The 26,083-nt window shown below is 38.2% G+C and overlaps 2 protein-coding genes across 5 annotated transcripts in view; one reads left to right on the top strand and one right to left on the bottom strand.

Moving 5' to 3' along the window:
- Positions 1–18,741, top strand: part of LOC122555008 (proteolipid protein DM gamma) — a 193,851-nt gene extending 175,110 nt beyond the window's left edge. For 2 of the 3 annotated variants that reach the window (XM_043700579.1, XM_043700578.1), the window contains exons 5-7: positions 9,386–9,459; positions 9,655–9,720; positions 18,002–18,741. In XM_043700579.1, coding sequence (XP_043556514.1) covers positions 9,386–9,459; positions 9,655–9,720; positions 18,002–18,154 — 293 coding nt within the window. In that variant the 3' untranslated portion in view covers positions 18,155–18,741. Of the gene's footprint in view, positions 1–9,385; positions 9,460–9,654; positions 9,721–13,180; positions 15,231–18,001 lie in introns of those variants that run through there. The other variant, XM_043700580.1, reaches the window with a different exon arrangement.
- The window catches only part of ofd1 (OFD1 centriole and centriolar satellite protein), a 96,357-nt gene continuing 85,289 nt past the window's right edge, over positions 15,016–26,083 (bottom strand). The window contains exons 20-23 of one of the 2 annotated variants that reach the window (XM_043700577.1): positions 24,330–24,502; positions 23,170–23,316; positions 21,225–21,289; positions 15,016–20,337 (exon numbers count right to left, since the gene is read on the bottom strand). In XM_043700577.1, coding sequence (XP_043556512.1) covers positions 20,295–20,337; positions 21,225–21,289; positions 23,170–23,316; positions 24,330–24,502 — 428 coding nt within the window. In that variant the 3' untranslated portion in view covers positions 15,016–20,294. Of the gene's footprint in view, positions 20,338–21,224; positions 21,290–23,169; positions 23,317–24,329; positions 24,509–26,083 lie in introns of both variants that reach the window. The other variant, XM_043700576.1, reaches the window with a different exon arrangement.

Here is a 26,083-nt window from a genome sequence, read left to right on the forward strand (position 1 = left end):
TTATTTGGAAGTACAAGCTTTCAGAGTGCTGCTCCTTCATCAGGCAACTAGTGGGCCAGGGTCATAAGACAGAATTTATAGCAAAAGATCACAGTGTCATGCAATTAGACTGTGTCCCTTAGAACTAGTCATCCAACCAGCAGAAATAGTTTCTCTCATCCTTAGGTACAGTGTTAGAAGGAACTTTGCTCTGTTTCTCGTTCACTGTGGAGCACCCAAGAGTATATAGTAGAGCAGTGTAGAAAGACTGTTTGAAACACACTATAAAACACTAGCCAGTACATATGTATTGTCCAATCCCAAGCTGAGCTCCAAGCCCCATATCCTAAAATTCAACTTGAAAATATTACCCATTTCCAGCCCAATGAAGCCTGTTGAAAAGAAACCTTCATTTGCGTTTCTGGCATCTAAAGACTCAAATTTTTTGATCGATTTATTGTCACGTGTACTTAAGTACAGTGAAAAGCTTTGTTTATGAGCAGTACAGGCAGATCATAGTTAGCAAGGAGATACAGATCATAGGATGAAGAAAAAACTAGACAGAGGCATAGAGGTTACATTGCTCAGGGTGCGTGCGAGGCAAGATCAACATCAGCAAGGTCAGCATTATTTGAGGCGAGACAGTCTATTCATCAGTCTAATAATGGCTAGGAAGAAGCTTTCCTGAACCTCCAGGTTCATGTGTTCAGGCTTCTGTACCTTCTGCCTGACAGAAGAGGTTGTAGGAGATCATTACCGGGGTGCAATGGATATTTGATGATGTTGGTAGCCTCTCCGTGGCAACTGGCTATGTAAATGGAGTCAATGGATGGAAGATTGGCTCCTGTAATCGTCTGGGCTGTGTACACAACTTTCTGTAGTTTCCTATGGTCCTGGGCAGAGCAGTTGCAGCACGAGGCTAATACGCACCGAGACTATATGCTTTCTACAGTGTATCTGTAAAAGTTGGTGATAGTCCTTGCCAAACTTCCTGAGCTGTTTGAGGAAGAAGAGACGTTGTTGTGTCTGAATTGATCAAGGTGGTGGGGATTATGGTGTTGAAGGCCTTGATGGCCACATCTACGTGGGAAGTCCACGATAGGTTGTCTGTTATAGTCAGTCCGAGGAACTTGACTCTTTCCACCCTCTCAACCTCAGCACCATTGATGTAGATGGGGGCGAGTTCTCCTCCTTTTTTTCTGAAGTCAATGATCCCAGCTCTTTAGTTTTGCTGATGTTGAGAGAGAGGTTGTTCTCGTTGCACCACGACATTGAGCCCACCAACCTCTTTCTGTATTCTGACTCGTCATTGTTTGATATCGATCCTACCATGATGGTGTGGTCAACAAACTTGCAGATAGCATTTGTTTGGAATTTGGCTTCACAGTTGTGGGTGTACAGGGAGTACAGTAAGGAGCTGAGAATGCATCCTTACGGGGCTCCAGTGTTGAGTGTTATCATGGAGGAGGTTCAGTTTGTCTAACTTCACTGAGAGCAGTCTGTGGGTCAGCAAACTGAGGATCCAGTTGCAGAGGGCAGAACCGAGACCTGGGTTTCAGAGTTTTGGGATCAGTTTGGAGGGGAGTATGGTGTTGAAGGCAAAGCTGTAGGAGTTTCACATAGTTGTCAAGATGTTCCAGGGATGAGTGCAGGGCTTGGCAAATGGAGTCTTTTGTGGACCTATTACATTGGTAGGCAAATTGTAGGGGATGAAGGCAGGTTGGGAGGCTGGAGTTGATGTGGACCATGACCAGCCTCTTGAAGCATAATTATCATAATTATTACCAGCCTCATAATTATCGAATCCAGAGTCAGTGGCCAGTAGTCATTAAGGCACATTCCATGTGCTTTCTTCGGTATGGGGATGATGGTGGTCTTCTTGAAGCAGGTGGAGAATTCGGCATGTAGGAGGGAGAGGTTGAAGATGTCAGTGAATACGTCTGCCAGCTGGTCTGCACAGGATCTAAGTGCATAGCTGAGACCTCTGTCCCGGCCTGTCACTTTCCTCAGTTTGACTCTCAGGAAGACTGATCTGATGCCAGCAGCAGTGACCGAGGGAACAGGTGCATCCTGGGCTGTCAGGGGCAGGTGACACCGCACCGCTGGCATTCTGCTCGAAATGAGCACAGAAAGCAGTGAGTGCACCAGGGAGAGATGTGTTTCTGTCCGCTATCTTGCTCTGCTTCATTTTGTATCCCATTATGTTGTTTAGACCTTGCCATAGGCAGCGGGAGTCTGTTTGGTTGGTTTGGGTCCGATACTACCTCTTGGCATTTCTGCTTTGCGAAGGCCATACCTGGATTCCCTGTTTAGGTCTGGGTCGTCTGACTTAAATGCTGCATGCCTCGTCTTCAGTAGGCAGTGGATTTCCTGGTTCATCCAAGGTTTTCGGTTGGAGAACACTGAGATTAACTTCTTTGATAGGCAGTCTTCCAGGCAGTTGCTAATGAAGTCCATGACGGTGGTGGCATACTTGTCCAGGTTTTCCGCTGAGTACTTGAATACAGTCCAGTCCACCTATTCCAAGCAGTTACAGGGATGGTCTTCAGCTGCTGTGGACCAGAATTATCTGTGAAGGGTCCTCCTGTTTCAGCTTCTGCTTGTACGCTGAGAGGAGGTACACGGCGTTGGAATATGATTTGCTGAGGTGTGGCCGGGGGGGGGGGGGACCCTTGGGCGTCTTTGGTTGTGTAGCAGTGTTCCGGGATGTTGGGTCCTCTGGCGAGCGTGGGATGTGTTAGTTGTACTTTGGAAGCATCCTGTTGAGATTGGCTTGCTCAAAGTCACCGGCCATGATGAATAAGGCCTTGGGGAATTTTGTCTCCAGAGTGTTTGTGGCGATGTAAGTTTCATCCAGGGTATAGTACGGGGTGGTATGTAGATGCTGTCAAGATGGCAGAGGTGAATTCACGTGGCAGATAGTAAGGATTGCATTTTACTGTAAGGTATTCTAGGTCCAGGGAGTAACAGCTTGCCATTTAATCCTTTTCCCAATCCAGTTTCACCTTGCATGAATGCCAATTCATCCATACTCTGCTGCATTCATCTATGAAACATTTGTCCATGTCAAGCTGCACCACCCAACCTCCAGTTACAGTCTTCCAATCTAACATGGGGGACATGAAAACATCTTGAAGATTGTCAGACTTGTTGCTCAGCTCTGGCAACAGTTTCACATTGCGTAAAGTACAACAAAATATTTAGTGACATATCTGTCACTAGGTAGTTTGCTGCCACTAGTCTTCCTTTTTAAATGCATCTTCCTTTTCCTGCTAAGTCTAAGGGCCTAATTATTAGTTTTCAAAATAGGTGACTAGAGATTCTTAACAAGAAAAGGTATGTGTTTCACATAAGGTGTAGTTAATTGCAAAATTGTAATAAGTATAATTAACCTTAACTACTTAGGCATAATTGCAACCATTAGGGACAGGTATGTTATGTCTGTCTCCAATGGGATCTTCATATAAGTCTTATTGTTTCTGCGCCCTACAATGTTATTATGGCATCAGATTGGGTATAGCTAATGCTAGTTCAACATCAACTCTGCGAACCATTACCTTTCACGTTATGTTCTGTTGTAAAACTAGTTGTTTATACAGTAAAAATATTCAGCTCTTGCAGGTTATATAACACCAGAAGGGGGGCCTCAAAAGCAAAAATGCCAGCGTGCCTGATGTCTACAAATCCCTTCCTGCTAAATTGAGCGCCATCAGCTAATAAATTGCTATAAATATATTTCTCCTTAGTCTAGAGTTTAGCAGAACAAAGACCTGTTCAAAGCCCTGATGTTTTGCGGTGCTGTAGCTGACCTGTTTGTGAACAGCTCCCCATATGACTTAAGACTTAATACAAGGATAATTAAAATAAATATGTTAAATCTGTTTACAATGCAGAAAGAGAGAGAGAGAAGCGGCTTCATTAAATATTCCCGTAACATCAATCAGAGAGACGTTTGCCCTGTAACAGATGGTAGAATTTGAATTCAATTTTAAAAATTCTTGAATTAGGAGTCTAATGATGACCATGAATCAATTGTTGGAAAAACCCATCAGTTCATTAATATCCTTGAGGGAAGGGGACTGCCATCCATACCTGGTCTAGTTTACATGTGACTCCAGACCCACGGCAATGTGATTGATTCTTCACTGCCCTCTAGGCATATAGGGATTAGCGATAGATGCCAGCCCAGTCAGTGACACCCTCACCCCATGATTGAATTTTACAAAATGTTTCCCCCATTATATAAAGTTTGGGCTTGTGACAGGAATTTTCTTTCATACTGACAGCACATGAAATGGGGGCAAAAACTCATAAAACTTTAAAGAGGCTGAACTGGGGGCCTTAATCTAGGTTTTATTACTTAAGATCACCAAACGGTCCTCTGAATTTGTAGATATGACTGAATATGACTGAATACTGCCCATGAACTCATCTGTTGATTAATTGAATGAGCTTTGTTTTCCAAGGGAATAACAATGTAGTTTTACAAAAATTATGAAGCTATTGGCCATACTGCTAAAGCTTGTGATGGATTTATAACACATTTATAAGACCATAAGACCATAAGACAAAGGAGTGGAAGTAAGGCCATTCAGCCCATCGAGTCCGCTCCGCCATTCAATCATGGCTGATGGACATTTTAACTCCACTTACCCGCATTCTCCCCGTAGCCCTTAATTCCTTGTGACATCAAGAATTTATCAATCTCTGCCTTGAAGACATTTAGCGTCCCGGCCTCCACTGCACTCCGTGGCAATGAATTCCACAGGCCCACCACTCTCTGGCTGAAGAAATGTCTCCGCATTTCTGTTCTGAATTTACTCCCTCTAATTCTCAGGCTGTGTCCACGGGTCCTAGTCTCCTCGCCTAACGGAAACAATTTCCTAGCGTCCACCCTTTCCAAGCCATGTATTATCTTGTAAGTTTCTATTAGATCTTCCCATAATCTTCTAAACTCTAATGAATACAATCCCAGGATCCTCAGCTGTTTCTCATCTGTTAGACCTACCATTCCAGGGATCATCCGTGTGAATCTCCGCTGGACACGCTCCAGTGCCAGTATGTCCTTCCTGAGGAGTGGGGACCAAAACTGGACACAGTACTCCAAATGGGACCTAACCAGAGCTTTATAAAGTCTCAGTAGCACAACAGTGCTTTTATATTCCAACCCTCTTGAGATAAATGACAACATTGCATTCACTTTCAACCTGCATGTTTACCTTTAGAGAATCCTCGACTAGTACTCCCAGATCCCTTTGTACTTTGACTTTACGAATTTTCTCACCGTTTAGAAAGTAGTCCATGCTTGTATTCTTTTTTCCAAAGTGCCAGACCTCGCATTTGCTCACATTGAATTCCATCAGCCATTTCCTGGACCACTCTCCCAAACTGTCTAGATCCTTCTGCAGCCTCCCCACTTCCTCAGTACTACCTGCCTGTCCACCTAACTTTGTATCATTGGCAAACTTCGCTAGAATGCCCCCAGTCCCTTCATCCAATATGTATTACATATTGATCTGAAAAGTGCATGTTTTAGAAATATCTGAATTACTTTATTTTTGACCCCCAAGGGTAGCAAACTGTGGAATTCTTTACCACTGAAGGTTGTAGAGATGGTGTAATTAAATACATTCACATCAGAGAGAGAGAGATTTTACATCAGTAAGAGAATCAAGGGTTATGGCAGGAAAGTGGAGTTGGGAATTAGCAGCCTTTATCTCTGAGAATTTTGTAGCACAATCGATGGGCTGCTCCTACATCTTATGATCTTATGGGAGATCATATCAGTTAACACATTTTACCATAACCAACAGCCCATACTTGCAAAACTCCCAACACAGTGTTCAACATTAGATGTGATTCTACAGTGGGACAACATTTGCTGAATAAACCTGACTGTGAAAACTTTATGCTGATAACCAATTTACATTGTCAGTTAGGTTCACTGTGAGGTGCACTTGTGTGTCCTGGAGGTTTCATAGTTTAATACTCATGGTCCCCTTTGCAGACAGAAAGAACATGTACACACAATCTGTACCTGTTTCAATTCCTCAAAGTAGGTGACAGCCATTTTCCTATCCATGACTAATAAGAGTCAATCTGCCTGCTTTAAAGTTTAAACAAAACTTGCCCATTAATGGTCAATCATCATTAACCAGTACATTCACCTTGGCAATCACCATTCTCCTCTCATTCAGTGTAAATGTTGGTTTTCCTCCAATTTGGTATTCTTGAAATTATCCTGATGATTGCAAGACTGAAAGATTTAAATAAAATAAACTTATCCTTTTTTTTTGTCCAGCAGCGCTCAAATTTTGTAATACCAAATGAACACTGATATTTTATTGAAATGGACTAATTTTGGGTAATCGGGACTGACTTGATTTCAAACACGGAAAACAAGAGGAGGGACAGGAAATAGCCTGAGTCTTAAAGTGCGATATTAGAAGGGTTGACCAAAAGATTGATTGAAGAGATGCAGTTTGAGAAGTGACAAGGAATGGAAATTTAGAGAATGTGTTACAGAGAGTATGGTTTGGTCACTATTTGCTTAAAAAAATTAGGGTTTGGGGAGAGGGAGATTCATGTACCATCACCCGATGTAGGCTGAATGGAGGATTTGAGGACAGGATGAAGAACTTGACGGAAGTTTCGGATGTGAGAGGCCATGGAGGATTTTCTGAATGTGGATGAGGTTTTAAATTTAATAGCATAATGGTATCAGGAGTCAGGTCAGTGAGAATAGGGTAATAGGCAAAATGGGACAGGACACATGTGACATTGCTTTGGAAAGTTGGTGTTAAATGGGGAATTTGTGGTGAAATGAGGACACAAAGCCAATGAGGAGATCAAGTGAACTGAGAATTTTGTAGCACAATCGATGGGCTGCTCCTACATCTTATGAGAGGTCATATCAGTTAACACATTTTACCGTAACCAACAGCCCATACTTGCAAAACTCCCAACACAGTGTTCAACATTAGATGTGATTCTACAGTGGGACAACATTTGCTGAATAAACCTGACTGTGAAAACTTTATGCTGACAACCAATTTACATTGTCAGTTAGGCTCACTGTGAGGTGCACTTGTGTGTCCTGGAGGTTTCATAGTTTAATACTCATGGTCCCCTTTGCAGACAGAAAGAACATGTACACACAATCTGTACCTGTTTCAACTCCTCAAAGTAGGTGACAGCCATTTTCCTATCCATGACTAATAAGAGTCAATCTGCCTGCTTTAAAGTTTAAACAAAACTTGCCCATTAATGGTCAATCATCATTAACCAGTACGTTCACCTTAAGTTGATAAAATACAATGGGTGCATGAGCAGAGAAGGACATTGAGACAGTGCTGACTTCTTCAGCTTTTAATCATATCACCTGATTCTCTAACTTTCCTTTGTACAAAATATTTGTCTTCATCTGCCATATTGATTTTGTTCATTATTTAAAAATCCTGGGTTCTGTTCTTCTCTTTCACCTTTAAGTTAGAGCAGATTCAACTTTCTTACCTTTACTTCATAATTTAACACCATAGATCCCTTTGGCTTTGCTGTGCATATTCTTAAAATATTTCTTAAGGATACGCACTATAATTGTTTAAATGAAGCTGCTGTGATATGATTTTGTGTACACACTATGGTTTACATATCATATTGAGTCATTTACCTTAATATAATGGTATAACTTCCATTTGTAGGGAAAATGTTTAGATTAGATTAGATTCCCTACAGTGTGAAAACAGGCCCTTCGGCCCAACAAGTCCACACCAACCCTCCGAAGAGTAACCCACCCAGACCCATTTTTCTGTGACTAATGTACCTAACATTATGGGCAATTTAGCACGGCCAATTCACCTGAACTGCATATCTTTGTGACTGTGGGAGGAAACCCACACAGACACAGGGAGAATGTGCAAACTCCACGCAGACAGTCGCCAGAGGCTGGAATTGAACCTGGGACCCTGGTGCTGTAAGGCAGCAGTGCTAACCACTGAGATGAATGTTGTCGGTTTAAATCCTACAGACCTGACCTCTCAATTCTGAGTTGGTTCACAGCACCAATTTGGTTCAAAGCAGGAGGGTTATCCCTCGTGCCTTCATCAACATAGCTTCTTCAATCAATTTGATTAATAACAAATTAGCTGGTCATTATTTCATTGCTCTTTGTGTGATGTGGTTGTATATGAATTGGCTGCCACATTTCTTATTTTGGAACAATGATCATGCTTCAAAAATTGCTGAGCATGAAACGCTTTGGGATGTCCTGAGAGTGAGAAACATGTTATACAAGTGTAAGTTCTTTCACTTTATGTAACATCAATATTACAAAGGCATTTTGTCTTACTATGAGGAATATAGGGAATTTGAATTACAGCTCTCTGTGAGGAGATTCAGTGAACATCTTCATACGAGCTGCGTTTCTAGAGCTTTTGTGACAATTGTTTTACTTCTATTTGTTTTAACCTTCAGTGGTGGCACCATGGAATTGTGCATATTTAGTAAGAGCAGTGCCAAGAGTGAGGGAGGCAAGTTGGATGGTACTAGAAGTACCTGCTTGAAGTGGACAACTACAAAGGCAGCCTAAACATGTGTTTTCTGTCACCCATGAAGAATTAGAGGGAGGTGGAGGTCAGGTCTGCACATACTTGATCAGGATAACAACAGATCTAGTGACATACAGGTGCAAACTTGCATTGTGCTTCTTTCCAACTTATCTATGTCAAGCAGAAAGACCTGTTTAATCTGGACCCTCAGTGGGTTGGGTAAGAGTATTTATGAGCTGGCAGCAGACCTCTTTCCTCGATTCCCTTCATGAGATTTTGAAAGTTTCTATTCGACGTTGGAATTTACAAGGATATTAATGACAGTTTCCTACAATTGTTTTAGAAAACCACTTTTCAGACTAAAATCAAACCATTTGAAAGTGTATGCTTGAACTGGATCAGGTAAACTATCCAATTACTTACCCTGTTACCATGGAGCAATGCAAAGTTATCTTGCATGACTGAATTCCATTCTTCAAATTTCTGTATTTTGCATCAACTTTAAGAGAATCCTGATTTGGATTTTTCAATACAACCCTTTGGCTAATGTCAAATCCTTATAGAATGTACCTTAAAGAGCAACCTGCTTCAGAATAATGGCGTTTTGTAAATTATTCCGAAAAATTGTTGGTGGAAATGCCCACATACCTCCAGCTGAATTTATTATCTGTCGAGTAAAGGCAAGACCGAGATTATATGTTTAATCACGTGGCAGATCAAGCCAATGATTACTATTTGGCATTTTTAAAAAATATATCATTTTCCACAAACAAGAAGAGTTCATTTGGCAATTTGAACATTATCAGGTTTTAATTGACATTATACTAGAAAGATTACTTCTACTTTAATTAATTTGACAGGTATTATTCCCTGGAATGCCTCACCTGGAAAAGCCTGTGGCTCAACCTTGACCACCATCTGCCACACATCTGAGGTAAATATACAGGAGGATGCAATGTATATTTTTATTGTATGTGAGAGATTGTGCTGAAAAAGTATACATACATTAATGTGCCACTGATATTATTTATTTCAATGTTATTCATAAAATATTTTGAAAAATCCAAGATGTTTGTGAGAGCCCAACAAGTAGCTGAAGATGTGGTAATTTTATTCTTTTTTGTTCCAGTTTGATTTGTCCTATCATCTGTTTATCGTAGCTTGTGCTGGAGCTGGTGCTACTGTCATTGCACTGGTGAGTAACGTGTAATTCATTTAGACGGAGTGCACTTAAGTCTGCTTAATTCTGTTCCAAATTTAGGCCTCTTATACGTTATCCTTTTTGTCTTGAAAACTTACCATTAGTCTCAAATTGCTTTAGGTAATGTTTAGTGTACACAGGTTTTCTTTCAGTAATAGTGTTTTCCAAACTCCCACTGCACCACACCATCTCCTCCTGCCCACTTCTTCATTAGGATAAACTGTGGATGTAAGGATTTACAGGTCACTGTTCAAAAATCAGGCATTGCCCACTAAAAACAGATTAAGCCAATGTTTTCTTCTCTCAGAATCTTTGGAATCCGCTCCCTAAAAAGCTGGTGGAAAGAGTTCTTAAATATTCTTAACGTAGAGGTAGGTAGATTCTTGTTAAGCAAGAGGGTGTAAGGTTACGAGGGATAGGCAGAAAAATGGATTTGAGCTTTCAATCGGATCAACAGTGCTTTGTATGCAGTGCTTTGTACTACTGCTTTGTATGTTTGTGTATGCAGAATACCCTTGATTAAAGTGTCCAGTTCTGGTCACCTCATTATAGGAAGGATGTAGATGCATTAGAGAGAGTGCAGAGAAGATTTACCAGGATGCTGCCTGGATTGGAGGACTTGCTTTATGCAGAGAGGTTGAGTGAGCTTGGACTTTTCACACCGGAGAGAAGGAAGAGAGGTGAGCTCGATAGAGGTGTACAAGGTAATGAGAGGCAAAGATAGAGTAGGTAGCCAGAGACTTTTCCCCAGGGCAGAAATGACTGTCACGATGGGTCATAATTTTAAGGTGATTGGAGGAAGGTATAGGGGAGATGTCAGAGGTACGTTCTTTTTGCAAAGAGTGTTGGGAATGCATGGAATGCACTGTCAGTGGTAGTAGTCGAGTCAAAGACATTAGGGACATTTAAGTGACTGTTGGACAAGCACATGGACAGCAGTAAATTGAGGGGTGTGTAGGTTTGGTTGATCTTCAATTAACATAAATGCTTGGCACAACATTGTGGGCCAAAGGGCCTGTACTGCGCTGTACTGTTCTATGTTCTATTTAAAGGAAAGAACCATTTCTTTATTTGGAAGGGAAGAGAAACTGATGACTGAAATAACAGTTAAAATCACACGACACCAGTTTAAAGTCCAACAGGTTTATTTGGAAGCACTAGCTTTTGGAGTGCTGCTCCTTCATCAGGTAGCTTTAGAAGAGGATCATAAGACCAAGAATTTATAGCAAAATATTACAGTGTCATGCAACTGAAATGATATATTGAACAAACCTAGATTGCTGTTAAGTCTTTCATCTTTTATAATGGTTGCATGTTTCGGTTCATTAATATGCAAATCCCAGAACTTCCTTTAAGTCACATTCTGAAGATAACTTAAGGTTTTATATATTAAAAAAAAGTGACATCTCAGCTCAGACAATGCATTAAAGATGTGAGGTTAGAGTCTGTCCGTATCCCAATCTTGAGTAAGACTGGTTCTATTTATAAATTATATAAAATATTACATGGATTCACTGCCTGCAAATTGTGTGCTTTTTGAGGAAAATAGAATGGACCTGTAAATATAATTCTGCAAATGCAAATCTACCCCATAGACTTGTGCACTCACATTCACACACACATACACATGAGTGTGTGTTTGTGTGAGTGTGATGGAGTATATGTCTGTGAGAGGGTGTATGTATGTGTACATACAAGAGTGTGTAGCATAGTGGGGTCGATTCTCATGTTTGCAACCATCTTCCCTCAGTTACTGTTTCATAAGATCACAATCTTTGTCTCTCAGGGAAGGTTGTGAACCTGAAATCTGTCATATAGCAAGAATTTACTTAGTGAGTGTGAAAAGCCTGAGGTGATTTACCCTTGAAAACATGTCACTCTTTCAGATTTATACAACGTACTGTATCATGGACTTGATGGATACATTTGCAGAGAGGTGGGGTGTGAGGTGTACTGGCAGGGAAATCTGGAAGTACAGCTTCCCTGGATATTTCTGGACTTGTTTCTGGCTGGCTGGTCTGCTTTTTGGTGGGAAGGCCTGCAGCAACAGGAGAGCTTTTGGTGGCTGTGAAAGAATCATGAGGTGGTTTGAACACATGATGTAGCAAACAGGTTTGCTTTCCAGGGGCACTGCATGGTGCTTTTGCTTCACCTGTTACATATGCAACACTCTATAAAGCACTTCCTTGTTAGATTTAGCTTTTTGTTCCTGCCTTCATTTGCCATAACCTATTCATTCTGGAGATTAATATTAAAACAGTGATGAGTTCCATGATTTAACTGTGTACACATCATGAAGAATAGTTGTGGGAAGTAACAATACTTCTTATAAAAAACTTGTATAAATGAAAGGCTACACAGAGAAGAACTGTTGTTTCATTTTATTAGAATTTGAAAGTTTGATAAATTGTACAATTTACAGTAGTCTTTAATTTTTCCACATGGAAATAAGGATAACCACTAAATGCATAAGTATTACAATATAAAATTAATTTTGGTCTGAACCTTATTGGATCTGTTTTGAAAAATGACACTGTAATAACAATACATTCATGGCAAACCCTTGGCTAAAAGTCTTCGGTATTTCATAACAAAAATCGAAGGGATGCTCAAGTAACCGAAAGATAAACCTACAGATTGGGATACATTGTGGAGCGGGACTGGTGATTTTATTGTTATCATGATGTGAGGAGGGATTAGAGATGGGGATGAGAGAAATGAAAGTAATACAATTTAAGTTTTCCACCAGACTGCATTTTGGTATGTATTTTTAATGTCTGTTTTATTGTTTGGCTTAATTTTATCCTTTCAGACTTTACTTGATCTGTTCAACCTGTACTCCTCTTGCTACTTTCGACTCCATTGAGGGTGTTTTTGAGTGCTCTGAAAAGGAACCACTAGATACTTTTATACATGTGCCTTTTTCTGTCATGTTCTGAATGATTGAGTGTAGAATGCAGTTTGAATTTGGTGTCTTGAATTTTGATCTGCTATTTTAGAGTTGCAGCTAACCTAGCATTTCTGATCCAAATTTAATTAGGAAAATGATTTACTTTAGGATTTAAATATAAATGTTGATTGTTATTTCTGGAACACCATCTTGATTTCACAACTGTAAGAACAATTTGGTAGATGTGTTTGAATGCTATCACCATGACCTATCAAAGTTGATAATACATGGTGTTTGTATTCCCATTGTCTGTTGAATATAACTGGTACTGCTTTACAGTAAAAGCAATTTGGGGCTAGGGGCTTGCACAATATAATTTTAAAATGTTATATTCACTGAAAGGTACAATAAATTGTTTGTTTGTAGGTATTTCTGCCAAAATGAATGGATTTTGTTTTGTTGTCAAACTTTATTGACAGGGGTTTATGTGGATTTGCAGTGTTGTCTGGGGTGCCGGTGTTGGTGAGCATTGTCTTATCACTTTATTCTGTTTCCTTCTACCAGCTCATCTACATGATGGCTACCACATATAACTTTGCTGTTTTGAAGTTTAAGAGTCGAGAAGACTGCTGCACAAAATTCTAAGTTGCTATAGAAGCAGTATACAGAGCTCTACGAGCCGCACTGAGTAGCTTGAACTACCACTGGCATCATGGACTAAAACAGAACTTATTAATCTGCATTTTACAAAAGAATAATTTGTAAATAGCACAAGAAAGCATCATATAGCATCAACACTTACAGCACTCATTTTAGTGTCTTATTTGAATTAACATGACTGCCATAGGGATGTACGGTCTGGCTATTTTTCTTTCCTAATATGGGATCACTATTTCATGCCGATTGCATTGTATTAACTTGGAATGTGACCTGCTGAGGACAGAAGTAAGTCTGTTGATTAAAAAAGACTTTATATATTTGATTGGTTGGTCCTAAATTACTCATTTGCTCACACACATGCCATTGCAAGTGAATGCATGTTTCAGTATGACCAGATAGACTCAACACAGAACAATGCATCAATGGTTTCATGTGAAAACAGTTTCACTACTAATGATGATAAAATCAAAAAAAGTCCAAAATTGATTTCCTGTGTGTTAAATGCAAGAGAAATTTATTGGAACAAATCTTGTTATATCAAAGCTTTCCCAGTCTGCTTTAACTCTATTTCATCTGAAAAAATTCTTTCAGATCCACATCTAGTATTGCCAAATTGTGAGGTTTGTCTGAACTGTAAACCAATTGGTATTTGCCACAAGGTGACTAACTGAACTACACTGTAAACAGTTTGGAAGCTTTGAAAATTCAGGTGGCTAGTATATTTTAACCAAATTAAGTTGGCTGATCAGATTAAAGAATTACACCCAATAAAATGCCAAATCAGATATCCTTCTCCTGCTATATTTGTCTTCATCAAGAATGCTTAGTTCAATAAAAGCACATAGGTCACTCAATGAATTGGGTCTCTACAAATACAAATCAATAAATTGTTGTTAAAAGACAAACATTTTTGTAAATTTTATTTCATGTTTACCAATGCAATACACTTGCCAGATATTTTCAAAAATCACGTTGAAAAATAGTGGGTCCAATTAAATGCTGCTGGTATTGGAAACAAAGTAGATTTGTGGGAATCGTTTATCTATTATGTTCCATTGTCATGAACAGTTAAGGGCACATTTAGGAGCTTTGAACATGCATGATTTGTAAAAGCAAATTTCTATTTAAGTAGTATGCATTGATAGATACTTTGCACCCAGTTTAGTTTTCTAATTTTCTCATTTTGCTGGAATATTTTCTTCAAAACGTTCTCATGTTGTGGACATATATAACACTAACCCACACTGATTACTGACTTCAAAAATACAGGGAGATGAGCTTTATCTTCTATAATAGAACAATTTAACACAAGTTTTAAAAGGGAAATAATGCAGTGAGACAATCAAACTGCTTTTAAGACACCCTTATGCATCAAAAATGATCTGACTAAATTTGTTAAATGACCAATTGAATACAACCAGACCAGTCTTGGTCCTTAGAAATTGACTTCTTAAATAGCCAGATCTTGCACCTGACCCATGGCATATGTTTTGTTTATTGGAGTACAAGAGATGGTGAGAAATAGGTTGCTTGGTGTAAGAAGTGACGGAATATAGATTGTCTCCCATTCCCCATTCCCATGTGTTGCTGGGAATGCACCAGTTTGAGGCTTAGTATGAGTGAGTGACTGCCCTAAATACTAACATTTTTTCTCTACAGTTACAGCATTGACAACCAAGGGTTAGTAAATTGTTTCTATGTTAATTAAGTGTAACACTTGCCTTTGCCAGATATTTTTAAAAAATCTTCAAATGTGCCATTATAATATTTGTTAACCTCAAAACTGCATGCTTTACGCTTGTTTTTAGTCACCTTTTGTTACAAAAATTCCCACATTTCGGCATTATTTAATTTTCTTAATGCAGTATTTTGAAATTGTATGTATAGACACTTTATTGACTTTCAATCATTTTTTTCTTCATATACTCAAAATAAACATGCTTTCTTTACAAAATCGCTGCCTTTTCGTGATTTTCATCATTCTTCAGTAAAGTTTTATGCTTTAGGAATTATGTGTTCCATTATTATTTATCCCCAACCCAATTTGATTTACCAGTACACCTTCTCCTTTAGTTGGGAAGGTGGAAACAACAGGCAAAAAATCATTTTTACAACTGTTACATCTGCTTCACAATCATCAGTCAACAATGGACACAACATAATTCAAAATTGTGCATGCTTGTTTTCTTTGCTTTCCCACACAAATCCAATTGCAGTATCCTAAGCAAACTAGCTCATTGACAATTCATACTCAGCAATAAGAAAAACTGGGCTGTCTGAATCTGCCCCTCTAGTAATAAAAGTTCAGAATTGTAAGGTTTTGAGTTATATTTAGCAAAGTACCTAATTTTACAGGATGCTTCAGAGTAACCTTCAGCAAATCTGTCTTACATTTATGCCTAGTTTTCCTTTTTTATAATACAAATGATCGTAATTTATAAATTTTCAAGTGTAGGAATATGCAGCACAGCATACTAAATCAGTTATATAAGCAGCAATAGAGAATTTGATTGTGTGTAATTCATGCTGGAAAATATATTACCACTTAAAAGAAAAGTCCAGGCAATTATGATTGCCAGCCCATTTAGTTTGCTAATTTTTGTCAACCATCTACTTTTCCCACCCAGTAATCCCAAGTCTTCATCCTCTTTCTCCTTTGAGTGACGCATTATCAATACCCATCAGTTTTTTGCTCTAGGCAAGGTGGTCATCATCAGTCAATCTTTGGTCAGTATTAGCTGTATATTTTTCCATCAATCAGAGCTGTTATATTCTAACTTTTATTAGGTTGGAACGCACTCCATGCAGATTAATGTAGTTGATAAAGTTTGAGCTTGCAGTTCTAGCTAACTTTGAAAGTCATGGTTGACCAACTGAATTTTCAAGTTTAAATACAAGACATTCTTCTACTCCTCAGTCAATCATTCAATTCTCAGATTCACTCGAAGCAGAGGACAATTTCTAGTCATGTAACCAAGTCTGATAGCTTCTCAGATAATACAGTTAGGGTTTTTATTTGGACAGTGAAAGGATATTCTAACCATCATATGCATTTGGAAAGACTCACAAGAATACCAAAAAATGCTTCATGAACAATTAAGCTGAAACTCCAAATATCTGCTCCCGAAAAATGATGTAGCATTTTTGACGGCTTAACATTCTGGCTATAGAAATTTAGATTTATGTTATGTGCTTGGGTTTCTACAGCAATAGTCTCACAAATCTCTGGTCCTTACTGTAGACCACTTTCATGTAACCCCCTGCCTTTTTCTCTTTTTGATCTTCTTTGTTCCCTGATGCGCCTGAAGAGTTGTACTTTTCTGCAGGAACACAACACCTTCTAGTTGTTTCCTCTCTTCATCACTTGGTCTTCCAAATTTGTGGCACTTTTTTGGTCTATTTAATGTTAGCAGCAGTTCCACTTTATTCAGTTCTCTGGTGAATGAGTAACTTGTATGAATGTAGACCCCACTATTTAGTTAAGATTTTTGACAGTCATGTTAGATGCTGGGCAAAGTGTCCAAGCTCCACTCCCTTTCACAACCTGAAGTCATCCGCTAATTTGTTTTTATGCTCAAGCAATGGAATAATTACCAGAATAGCAAGTAATTCTACTTTCCTTCAGCTTTTGCAGAAGTGATTTGGACTTAAAGACTTGAAAATCTAAAGATAGGAAAAGCCTAGACATTAGCCTCAACTGTGAAATGGGAAATCTTAATTAACATTTACAAATGAAAGTTAATGGGAATATTATCACAATCTGATTAAATTAATATTTGGGTTTCCTAGCTATCCAAAAATGATTATTTTTAAACCTAGGGAGGTTTAATTTTCCTTTGGGAGTATTTTAAGATGCTGAGACATAGACATTCTTTCTGAAGCTATACCAACATTACAACTATTGGACTTCATCTTGCAGTCATTGATGTTAATTCAAATACATTCCTCGATCATTTCTGTAATCGATTTTCACTGACAGAAAAAGATCCAAAGATGTGCAGGTTAGGTGGCTTGGCTATGCTGAAATTGTCTGTGGTGTTCAGGGATGTATAGGTGAAGTGAATTGGTTCTGGTAAATGCAGGATTATGGGATATAGTGGGGGGCTATGTCTGGCTGGACTGCTCTTCAGAGGGTCAGTGTAGACTCTAATGATCAATCAGCATTCTTCTGCACAGTAGGAGTTCTATGATTTTGTGATGATTCAAAATGCTGATTTTCTACGTACTTACATTTTGGGTGGGATTTAGTCAGTTTTACACAGGTTTTTGACAAACTTTCTCCTAACATAGCAGGAATTCTCATTCATGAAAATAGCATTGTAAGCTCCCTAGGATTTAGACTGTTCTACATGCATAGCTAGAAAGTATCATTAAAAATACAGAATGCTGAATTTAGTTTAATAAGATTTGGTTTCTAGCTTTGGTTCATGATTTTCAAATGTTTTCACGACATAGAAAACTGTCCATGTCTCTATTAAACTATTTTTCAAGATAGAGCTTCATGAATTAGTTTTCATGTCCATACTTTTGTGTGTTGATAGCAGTGTCTTTGTGTGATCCCAAATAACAGCTAGGTTGTTGCACGACTCAATTATATAATCTTTAGTTTTAGTTTTACGCATAATTGTAACCTTGTTTTAATTAACAGCTTGGAGTAATCTGACTAGCAGCATGCTATGCATCTTGACATGCTCACTAGCCATCCTCCTCACCCTTCTCTTCCAGATCCATTTCCTCATGATTTTGTCTGCAAACTGGGCGTACTTGAAGGACGCATGCAAAATGCAAATATACCAGGATCTCAAAACGAAAGAAGAGCAGGAACTTCACGATATCCATGCTTCCCGATCAAAAGAACGACTGAATTCTTACACATAAGAACAATACAGTCCAACATTTACCAACAGAGCCATTGAACAGAAAACCTAGCAGCTGTGACAAATCTATAGACTGCTGTGCAGTACAGATGTGCGTCCACTAACAAGCAAATGTGCAAGTGTCAAGTACCAAACTGAACATCTTCAGCGAGCAGTTTGTATTAATTCCTGTATTACAGATCATTCCTCAGTTCCTAAGATTCCAGGAAAGTGCTTAGTTTTTAAACAGTATTTTTTTCATCATGAACTGTACTTAGAATTAATCTTTAGGCCCCTTTTTCCATTTCTGGACTACATTTGCTGTACAACTTCAATGTGCATTACAAAACAGATCAACAGCAGTTGGGGGCAGGTGGGGAGGTTTAGGCAAAAATAAACTAACTGAGCTAGTACAAACACAAAGAAGCTAGCTTTTGGAATCCAAGTAAATATATCCCAAATATATAGTGGTTTTGCAATGGATCTCTTTCATTTTTCCATATATTCTCATCTGATTTCTTACTGTGGACCACAGCCGCCTTTATTTTATCATTTCATTATGAACAAATTTTAAAGACCCTACATAGTTTAATCATGCCTGCTTTTTTTTAAAAAATACCCAACCTGAAATTAGTATTTTCAGTGTTTCTAATAAGCAAATATAACCTAATACATTAATCATTTATCATTTTATATCTTAAACATGCAGTTTTCTATTGTTGTGCAAGTTAACGAACACCACTTATTATTTAGTTTTAGCTCAGTTTTGATAGACAGAAGTAGATGATTAAATCCAGTTGACTTCATTTTACAGTTCAGGTGGCCTCATTCCTACAGCTTTCTTTTTCCTCAAAAGTGAACAAATGCTAATTTTAGGCATTTACAATCTTCCTTTACCAAACATACTGCTAAAATTAAGATAAGAAAAAGCCAGTGCTTAGATTGCTTTTGTGATTTAAACTAAAATTCCCATATCGAACACAATTTAATTATTAGAATGAAAGTGGATATCTTCACATATTGTTAACCTGGATAGTTCCTGTGATAAATTCCAGTAACAAGAGTTGTGCGAAATTCATTCATGTTGTTTTGTAATTAAATCATTTTTAGTATACAGCATTCTTTCAAACTAAACTGTAACATTAACTTAGGCATATAAACTTTACTTACCTATGAAGAGAAAGATTAACCAAGTTTGTTTCCAGGATTTTTCTGTGGAATTTACTTTTCAATTTCACTAGTTATGTGCTAATTCATCAACAATTAAATAAAAGCTCTTTCTAATAGTGTTAAGATGTTTAAAGTATTCTTGTATATTTCAGCAAGTCAAATTCTTTGTATCCAAGGCAAGACAGTTGAACATACTGTTAAGCAAACAAAGCATGTGGGTAAATCTGACAAGTGTTTGCTTTGAACTAAAAATTAGGTTTTGTTAATATAACAATGTTACCTTGTTTCATTTAGTTGCTTGAGCAGGACATTTCTACGCATTGAAATTGCATAGTTTAGAATCACCTTCTGTAATTTCTCTTTTATAATCTGATAAGTAAACTATTTTCTATTGCAAGAGTCAGCATCTTTCTGTCATTCCCTTTCAAATGGCTAATAAATCATTTGAGTTAAAATTTTATACCTATGCAGATGCATGACCTTAGCCAAAGATATCAAACAACAACCTGGGGCCAAAAGCCACTATTCTCTTCATTGTTCTTTATTTTGTTTTCTAAAGCCTTTTTTGGTTTCTTCCCAACCTCTCATTTCTGAAATGTGCATTTTCCTTATCATATTAAACATGTGCCATATTTTTAATTAGCCTCTTTCCCTGTTTCTGTTTTCCTCAGCAAGTTTACTCACAGCAATTAGTATACATATAAACATCAGTCTCCAAAGATAGCTATTGCCTATAGTATATAGCCTGCTAATACTGAAAAATTCAGACTTGAAGGGATAGGTTTGTATCATTCACAAAAGTTTTTAAGTTTTTCTCAAACTTCTCTTTTACAGAGTTTTTGCATAAAAATGTATGAATATAATAACACTATTTACTGACTAATTAAGCATTTTAAAAATTGTCTTTTGGCAGAACATATATAAATATGTAATTATTAACTAATATAATGGAATACATTCTGCGATAGGTCTGTGTTGTAATTGGATGTATTTCACCAGAAATTGTCATCATCCTCATCATGTGAAGCTGCAGAACTGAAAAATGAAAATATCACTGTAAGCAATGATCAGCCATATAGCTAATATTATTCACTGTAGCCACAGTCTTTATTAAAACAGTCTACCTGGAGGAACGTGGAACTGAACTACACTGATCCAGACAAGTGGGGAATATTCCATCATCCTGCTGATTTGTGTCTTATAAACAACGGACGCGCTCTGGGGAGCCAAAGTAAAATTACTAATGTCTTAACAGCACAATGTGTGCGTTTCTGGTCCTTAGGACATTAACAGTGGGAATTTAGCAATGGTTACATTCTCCCTTGCTAAGCATGGGCCCTGTTGTTTGCATTTATTGACCCAAGGACCGAATGCTGTCTGGGTTTTCGCATGCAGCTCAACTTGATTTAATATCAGATTTTGAACACTTAGTAAGATTTTAAATATTGCTCTGAACATAAATAGCTTTGGAGTCATCGTACAAAATGCTATAATCATTTGTCATTTTCAATTGGAAGGAATGACTAATACCCTTCAGAGATGTTAATTCAGCACAACAGACATTACCATTGGACATCCTAGAGACTTTAGGTCTACATGGGCTCGAACACCTTACAGCATACTCTGCTTCTCCATAAGCACATGGTTATCCCTACAATAATTTATTTCATCAGATTTTAAAAATGTATGGAACATCCATCTGCAGCGCAACAACTTGCTGCTGCATATTCAATGATGATACTCAGTCTACATTGGCAGCAATATTTTGAAAAGCAAAGATGAACTCAACTTATTCAGCATAATCGACTAGGCAAAAATGAATTGCACAGTTTTATTTTGCTCTAGTAAATATGATAGATTATTATTTTGCCATTGCATCTTTTAAAAAGCATGTAAATATGAAATTGGGATATTTTTCTTACCTGTCAGCTTTCCCATCCGACAGTGTTTGGAGTAAAGAACTCTCTTCTACTTCCCGTTTAGAGCTCTGAAAAGAACATTGGGCAGCTATTTCATTTTAGTGTTATCAAACTGTCACAGTATATAAAAAAAACTTAAGCTTAGCAACTCACATTTCTACATTAACTTCAACAAAAAAATTGCCAAAGATATTTTGTACCTCTCTAATCAGGCAAAAATGTACATTAAAAACAAAATTATCTTGGGGAGGAATGGTTGGAAGCCAAGCAAAGATGTATATCTTCAAATGGAGCAAAAGAAAGGAGTAGATATGGGTATATTGTAGGCATCAGGAAGTTAGCATTAGGGAGGGCAAGGTCAAGATCATAAGATTTAAAACAGTAAAAAGTTAAAGTTTGATCAATGAGGGTCTGGAAACCAATATATGTCAGTGAGAATAAAGGTGACAAATAAGCACAGCTTGTAAAGGAAAGATGAGCAAGAGTTTTGGTTAAGCTTATGAAAGATGAAAAGGAGGAAACCGATTAGAATAGCACTGAAATATTATAAGACTTAGTGCTTCATTAGCAAATGGAGCAAACTGGTATTTGGGGTGACTTGCTAGACAGGCAGAACTAGGCAATGCTTGTAATGGAGTGTGGAGAAAGTGAGGTCTGCAGACGCTGGAGATCAAAGCTGAAACTTTATTGCTGGAACAGCACAGCAGGTGTTGCACCTCCTGCGGTTGCAAGGGAAGGTGCCGGGAGTGGAGGTTGGGTTGGTGGGGGGCTTGTAATGGAGTGTTCAGATCAAGTAATTCAGTAAGTGGAAAATCTTGAACAATAGCAATTTAGTACTATATTGCACTGCCAGTTTCCCTTTGAAAGCCTCTCCACCAAAAGCATTACAGACTTCTATATCTGTGGCATTGTCTACCTTAGTCTCTATCTAAACTGCTAATGGAACACTCATCCACATCACAATCACCTTCATACTAAGTTACTTCAATGTTGTCATGGCAATCTTCCATTTAGCAAGAACATGAACTCAACCAAACCCTGCTTTCACATTCTACACTAACCCTTGTCCTTTTTGTGATATTTCTTAGTTACTGTGGGAGAAGCCATTCTAAGAACTGTTAAAATAAGCAGAATTGAAATAATTTATATTTGCTTTAATTCATTATTTTAACTCATAATTGAAACCACTGGGAACTTTGTGAAAAGTTGTTCTGTGTACTTGGACAAATTTCTCCAAACTTTGCTCACCATCCAAAAGCAGTGGTCAAATAATATTTCTGAATTGAAACTGTATTTAGCATGGAACTTTATTAAAATGTTCAACACCATTTAGCATCAATATGACAACAGGGTCACCTGTAACTTCCTCAAGGACACTAATAGAAGAGTGGAAAACACCCAGCGAGAGAAATATGTAGTAAGTTTCATACCTTGAGCTTTCCACTGAACCACTGACTGTCTCACAAATAAAACTACAATTAAAGATGAGCAACAAATGTTGGCCCAGCCAACAAACGCAGCATCCCACAAAGAATGAAAATCCATTGATGCCAAATTCTGAACTTGCCCACAGAAATGAAGCAGTATTATCCAGGTAAATGTTTTGTGATTTAGATTAACTTGAATTAAGCATAGAGGCATGCTGTGTTACACCAGAAATGAATTGAAGTTACCAAATCAAATATTTCAATAAAATGTTTTAAAAGTCTTTTGTTGTAAATTTTTAAAAAACTGATCAAACTATTATTTGGATTGATACTCAAATAGTCATCACAAAGATATCATAAATAGCTAAGAGGATGGCACTAAGTTGAAACATTACACTGCTTTGAGAGAAGGAATAAGAGATGAATTGTTTATGCAGAAATTTGAAATTTAGTGCTCTCCCCACTATCCCACTCTGCCTTCACAAAAAAAATTCTACTTTAAAAAGCCAACATCAAATCACCTGTTCTTGCAATTCTTCTTTTTTCTGCTGTTGAATTATCTTCATATATTTTTCAAGTGGATCTGTATTTGACGCTGGCAATTCTACACCTTCTGAACTCTGCTCCTTTGATTTTTCTTCGTTTGGCTCGATCTTCCGCTTCTCCTCCTTTAAGTTGTGTAAAGTTCAAAACATTAAGATCGTAATGACCAAAAAGAAAGGGACAAGACTTGTTTAAGGAGAAGCCCTGGTTCTGAAATAAGGAACATTTTGATATTGAAGATGATGAAAGATGAATTGTATTGAATAAATGGAATGAGCATTTTGAAATGTCCACTGATAGCAAAGTTTACAGTGTTAATTTATAGCTGAATAAAGTGGCGACAAAGTGATATTAAAATATTTGGAACACAAAACATCATGAGGATAATTTGATAAAAGCAGCTGGATATGACTTTGCACTTGTTAATTCCCTGCACATTTCAGACCTTGGCTGGGGGATGAAGATTAGAGGTTGAGTTATGAATCAGATAGAGAGAAAAGATACATAAACTGTTCAAGGATGTCTACTAACTACTGTTTATAGAATAACTCTGAATTCTGGAATGATTCAGAGAAGGATCCAGAAACTGTTCATTTGACCCATCATTTTGTGCTGATGTCTTAATGCTGACAAACGTTGAGAGAGCTAACCTTAAGAGGAGGTACCCTCTCTCCCTTACTAAACAGCTTCTGTGAAGCTGAAGGACCGCCTATTCACCCTCCAACTTCCCCACACAGTGTATGGTCAAGGCCCCCATTTAACACAGTGGGACCCTGATTCAATACCCAAATTACTGCCTCCAAGCCAATTCCATTACTTGTCCTTCTAACAAATAATCATTTCTAATAAATGAATTTTGAAAATTCTCCTAGCATTGCTCAGTTCGATTAGAGTGAATTGGGGTACTTCACATATTTTTCAATTTTTGGAGTTGGTCTCAATGTCATTATTTATCTGATGAGGTGATAGTAAATTTTGGAATCTTAGCGGTCAGAGTAGTTTGTCTGATATTGCTTTTGGCATGCTTTCCAGTGTCAGCAAGACACTTGTAAAATACAAACACAATGTATAATGCAATAAAGGGCAAAATGTGAAATGCTAACTACAAGCATCTTATATACAAAAAAAAGCATTTCACCTTTTCCAATTCTAGTAATTCCAGTTCTGTTTGTTCCCCTTCCTTTGCTTCCTGTCTTCCCAGGCACTGTTTGTCTCCATTTCCTTGTCTCTGATCTTCCCATGATTTTTCTTCTTCTCCTTTGCCCTTTTCATCCTGTCTGCCTTTCTCTTCTTCAGGATTTTTGAATTTACCTGCACCTTATTCAAACACACATTAGAAATAACTTAAATACTCTCAACTCAATGCATTTCTGAGATCATAATTTTTCAACCTAAAGAATATATGACAGAATAGATTGATATGATACGTTATCGTGTTTTGGCTCTGTAGTCACCATTTTAGATTGGTTTTAAAATTTAGCCTATTTTTCTAATTGTTCAGCAATGTTATTACACACCTCTGGAGCAGGTGGGACTTGAACCTGGGTCACTTGATCCAGGGATAGGGAAACTACCACTCTCCCACAAGACTCCCAAACATCAACATTGATTTTGTCTAATTTGGCCAATTAGTAAGCACAGTGTACTTTTGCCATCCAATTAAAGATAAGAGGCAAGCTATCGTAGCTACAGAGGCAAAAAGGACACCTTTAGCAAAGCCACATCTTACCATTGTACTTTCATAGAACATAAAACATTACAGTGCAGTACAGGCCCTTCGGCCCTCGATGTTCCGCCACCCTGTCATACTAATCTGAAGCCCATTCCACCTACACTATTCCATGTACGTCGATATGCCTGTCCAATGACGACTTAAATGTATTTAAAGTTGGCGAATCTACTACCGTTGCAGGCAAAGCATTCCATACCCTTACTACTCTCCGAGTAAAGAAATTACATCTGACATCTGTCTTATACCTATCTCCCACCACTTTAAAGTTGTGTCCCCTTGTGTTTGCCGTCCCCATACTTGGAAAAAGGCTCTCCCTGTCCACCCTATCTAACCCTCAGATTATCTTGTATGTCTCTATTAAGTCACCTCTCAACCTTCTTCTCTCTAACGAGAACAGACTCAAGGCCCTCAGCCTTTCCTCGTAAGAGACATTCCTACCATACCAGGCAACATCCTAGTAAATCTCCTTTGCACCCTTTCCAAAGCTTCCACATCCTTCTTATAATGTGGTGACCAGAACTGTACACAATACTCCAAGTGGGGCCGTACCAGAGCTTTGTACAGCTGCAGCATAACCTCCTGGTTCCGGAACTCAATCCCTCTATTAATAAAGGCCAAAACACTGTATACCTTCTTAACAACCCTATCAATCTGGGTGGCAACTTTCAGGGATCTGTGTACATGGACATTGAGATCTCTCTGCTCATCTGCACTCCCAAGAACCTTACCATTAGCCCAGTACTTTGCATTCCGATTACTCCATCCAAAGTGTATCACCTCACACTTGTCCACATTAAACTCCATTTGCCACCTCTCAGCCCAGCTCAGCATCCTATCTATGTCTCTCTGCAACCTACTACATCCTTCGTCAGTATCCACAACTCCACTGACCTTAGTGTTGTCCGCAAATTTACTAACCCACCTGTCTAAGCCCTCATCCAGGTCATTTATAAAAATGATGACCAGCAGTGGACCCAACACCGACCCTTGCGGTACGCCGTTAGTAACTGGACACCAAGATGAACATGTTCCATCAACTACAACCCTCTGTTTTCTTTCAGCAAGCCAATTACTGATCCAAACTGCTATGTCTCCCACAATCCCATTCCTCCGCATTTTGTATAATAGCCTACTGTGGGGAACCTTATAAACGCCTTGCT

This window comes from Chiloscyllium plagiosum, chromosome 12 (genome assembly GCF_004010195.1).
Source record: "Chiloscyllium plagiosum isolate BGI_BamShark_2017 chromosome 12, ASM401019v2, whole genome shotgun sequence".
NCBI classification, from domain to species: domain Eukaryota; kingdom Metazoa; phylum Chordata; class Chondrichthyes; order Orectolobiformes; family Hemiscylliidae; genus Chiloscyllium; species Chiloscyllium plagiosum.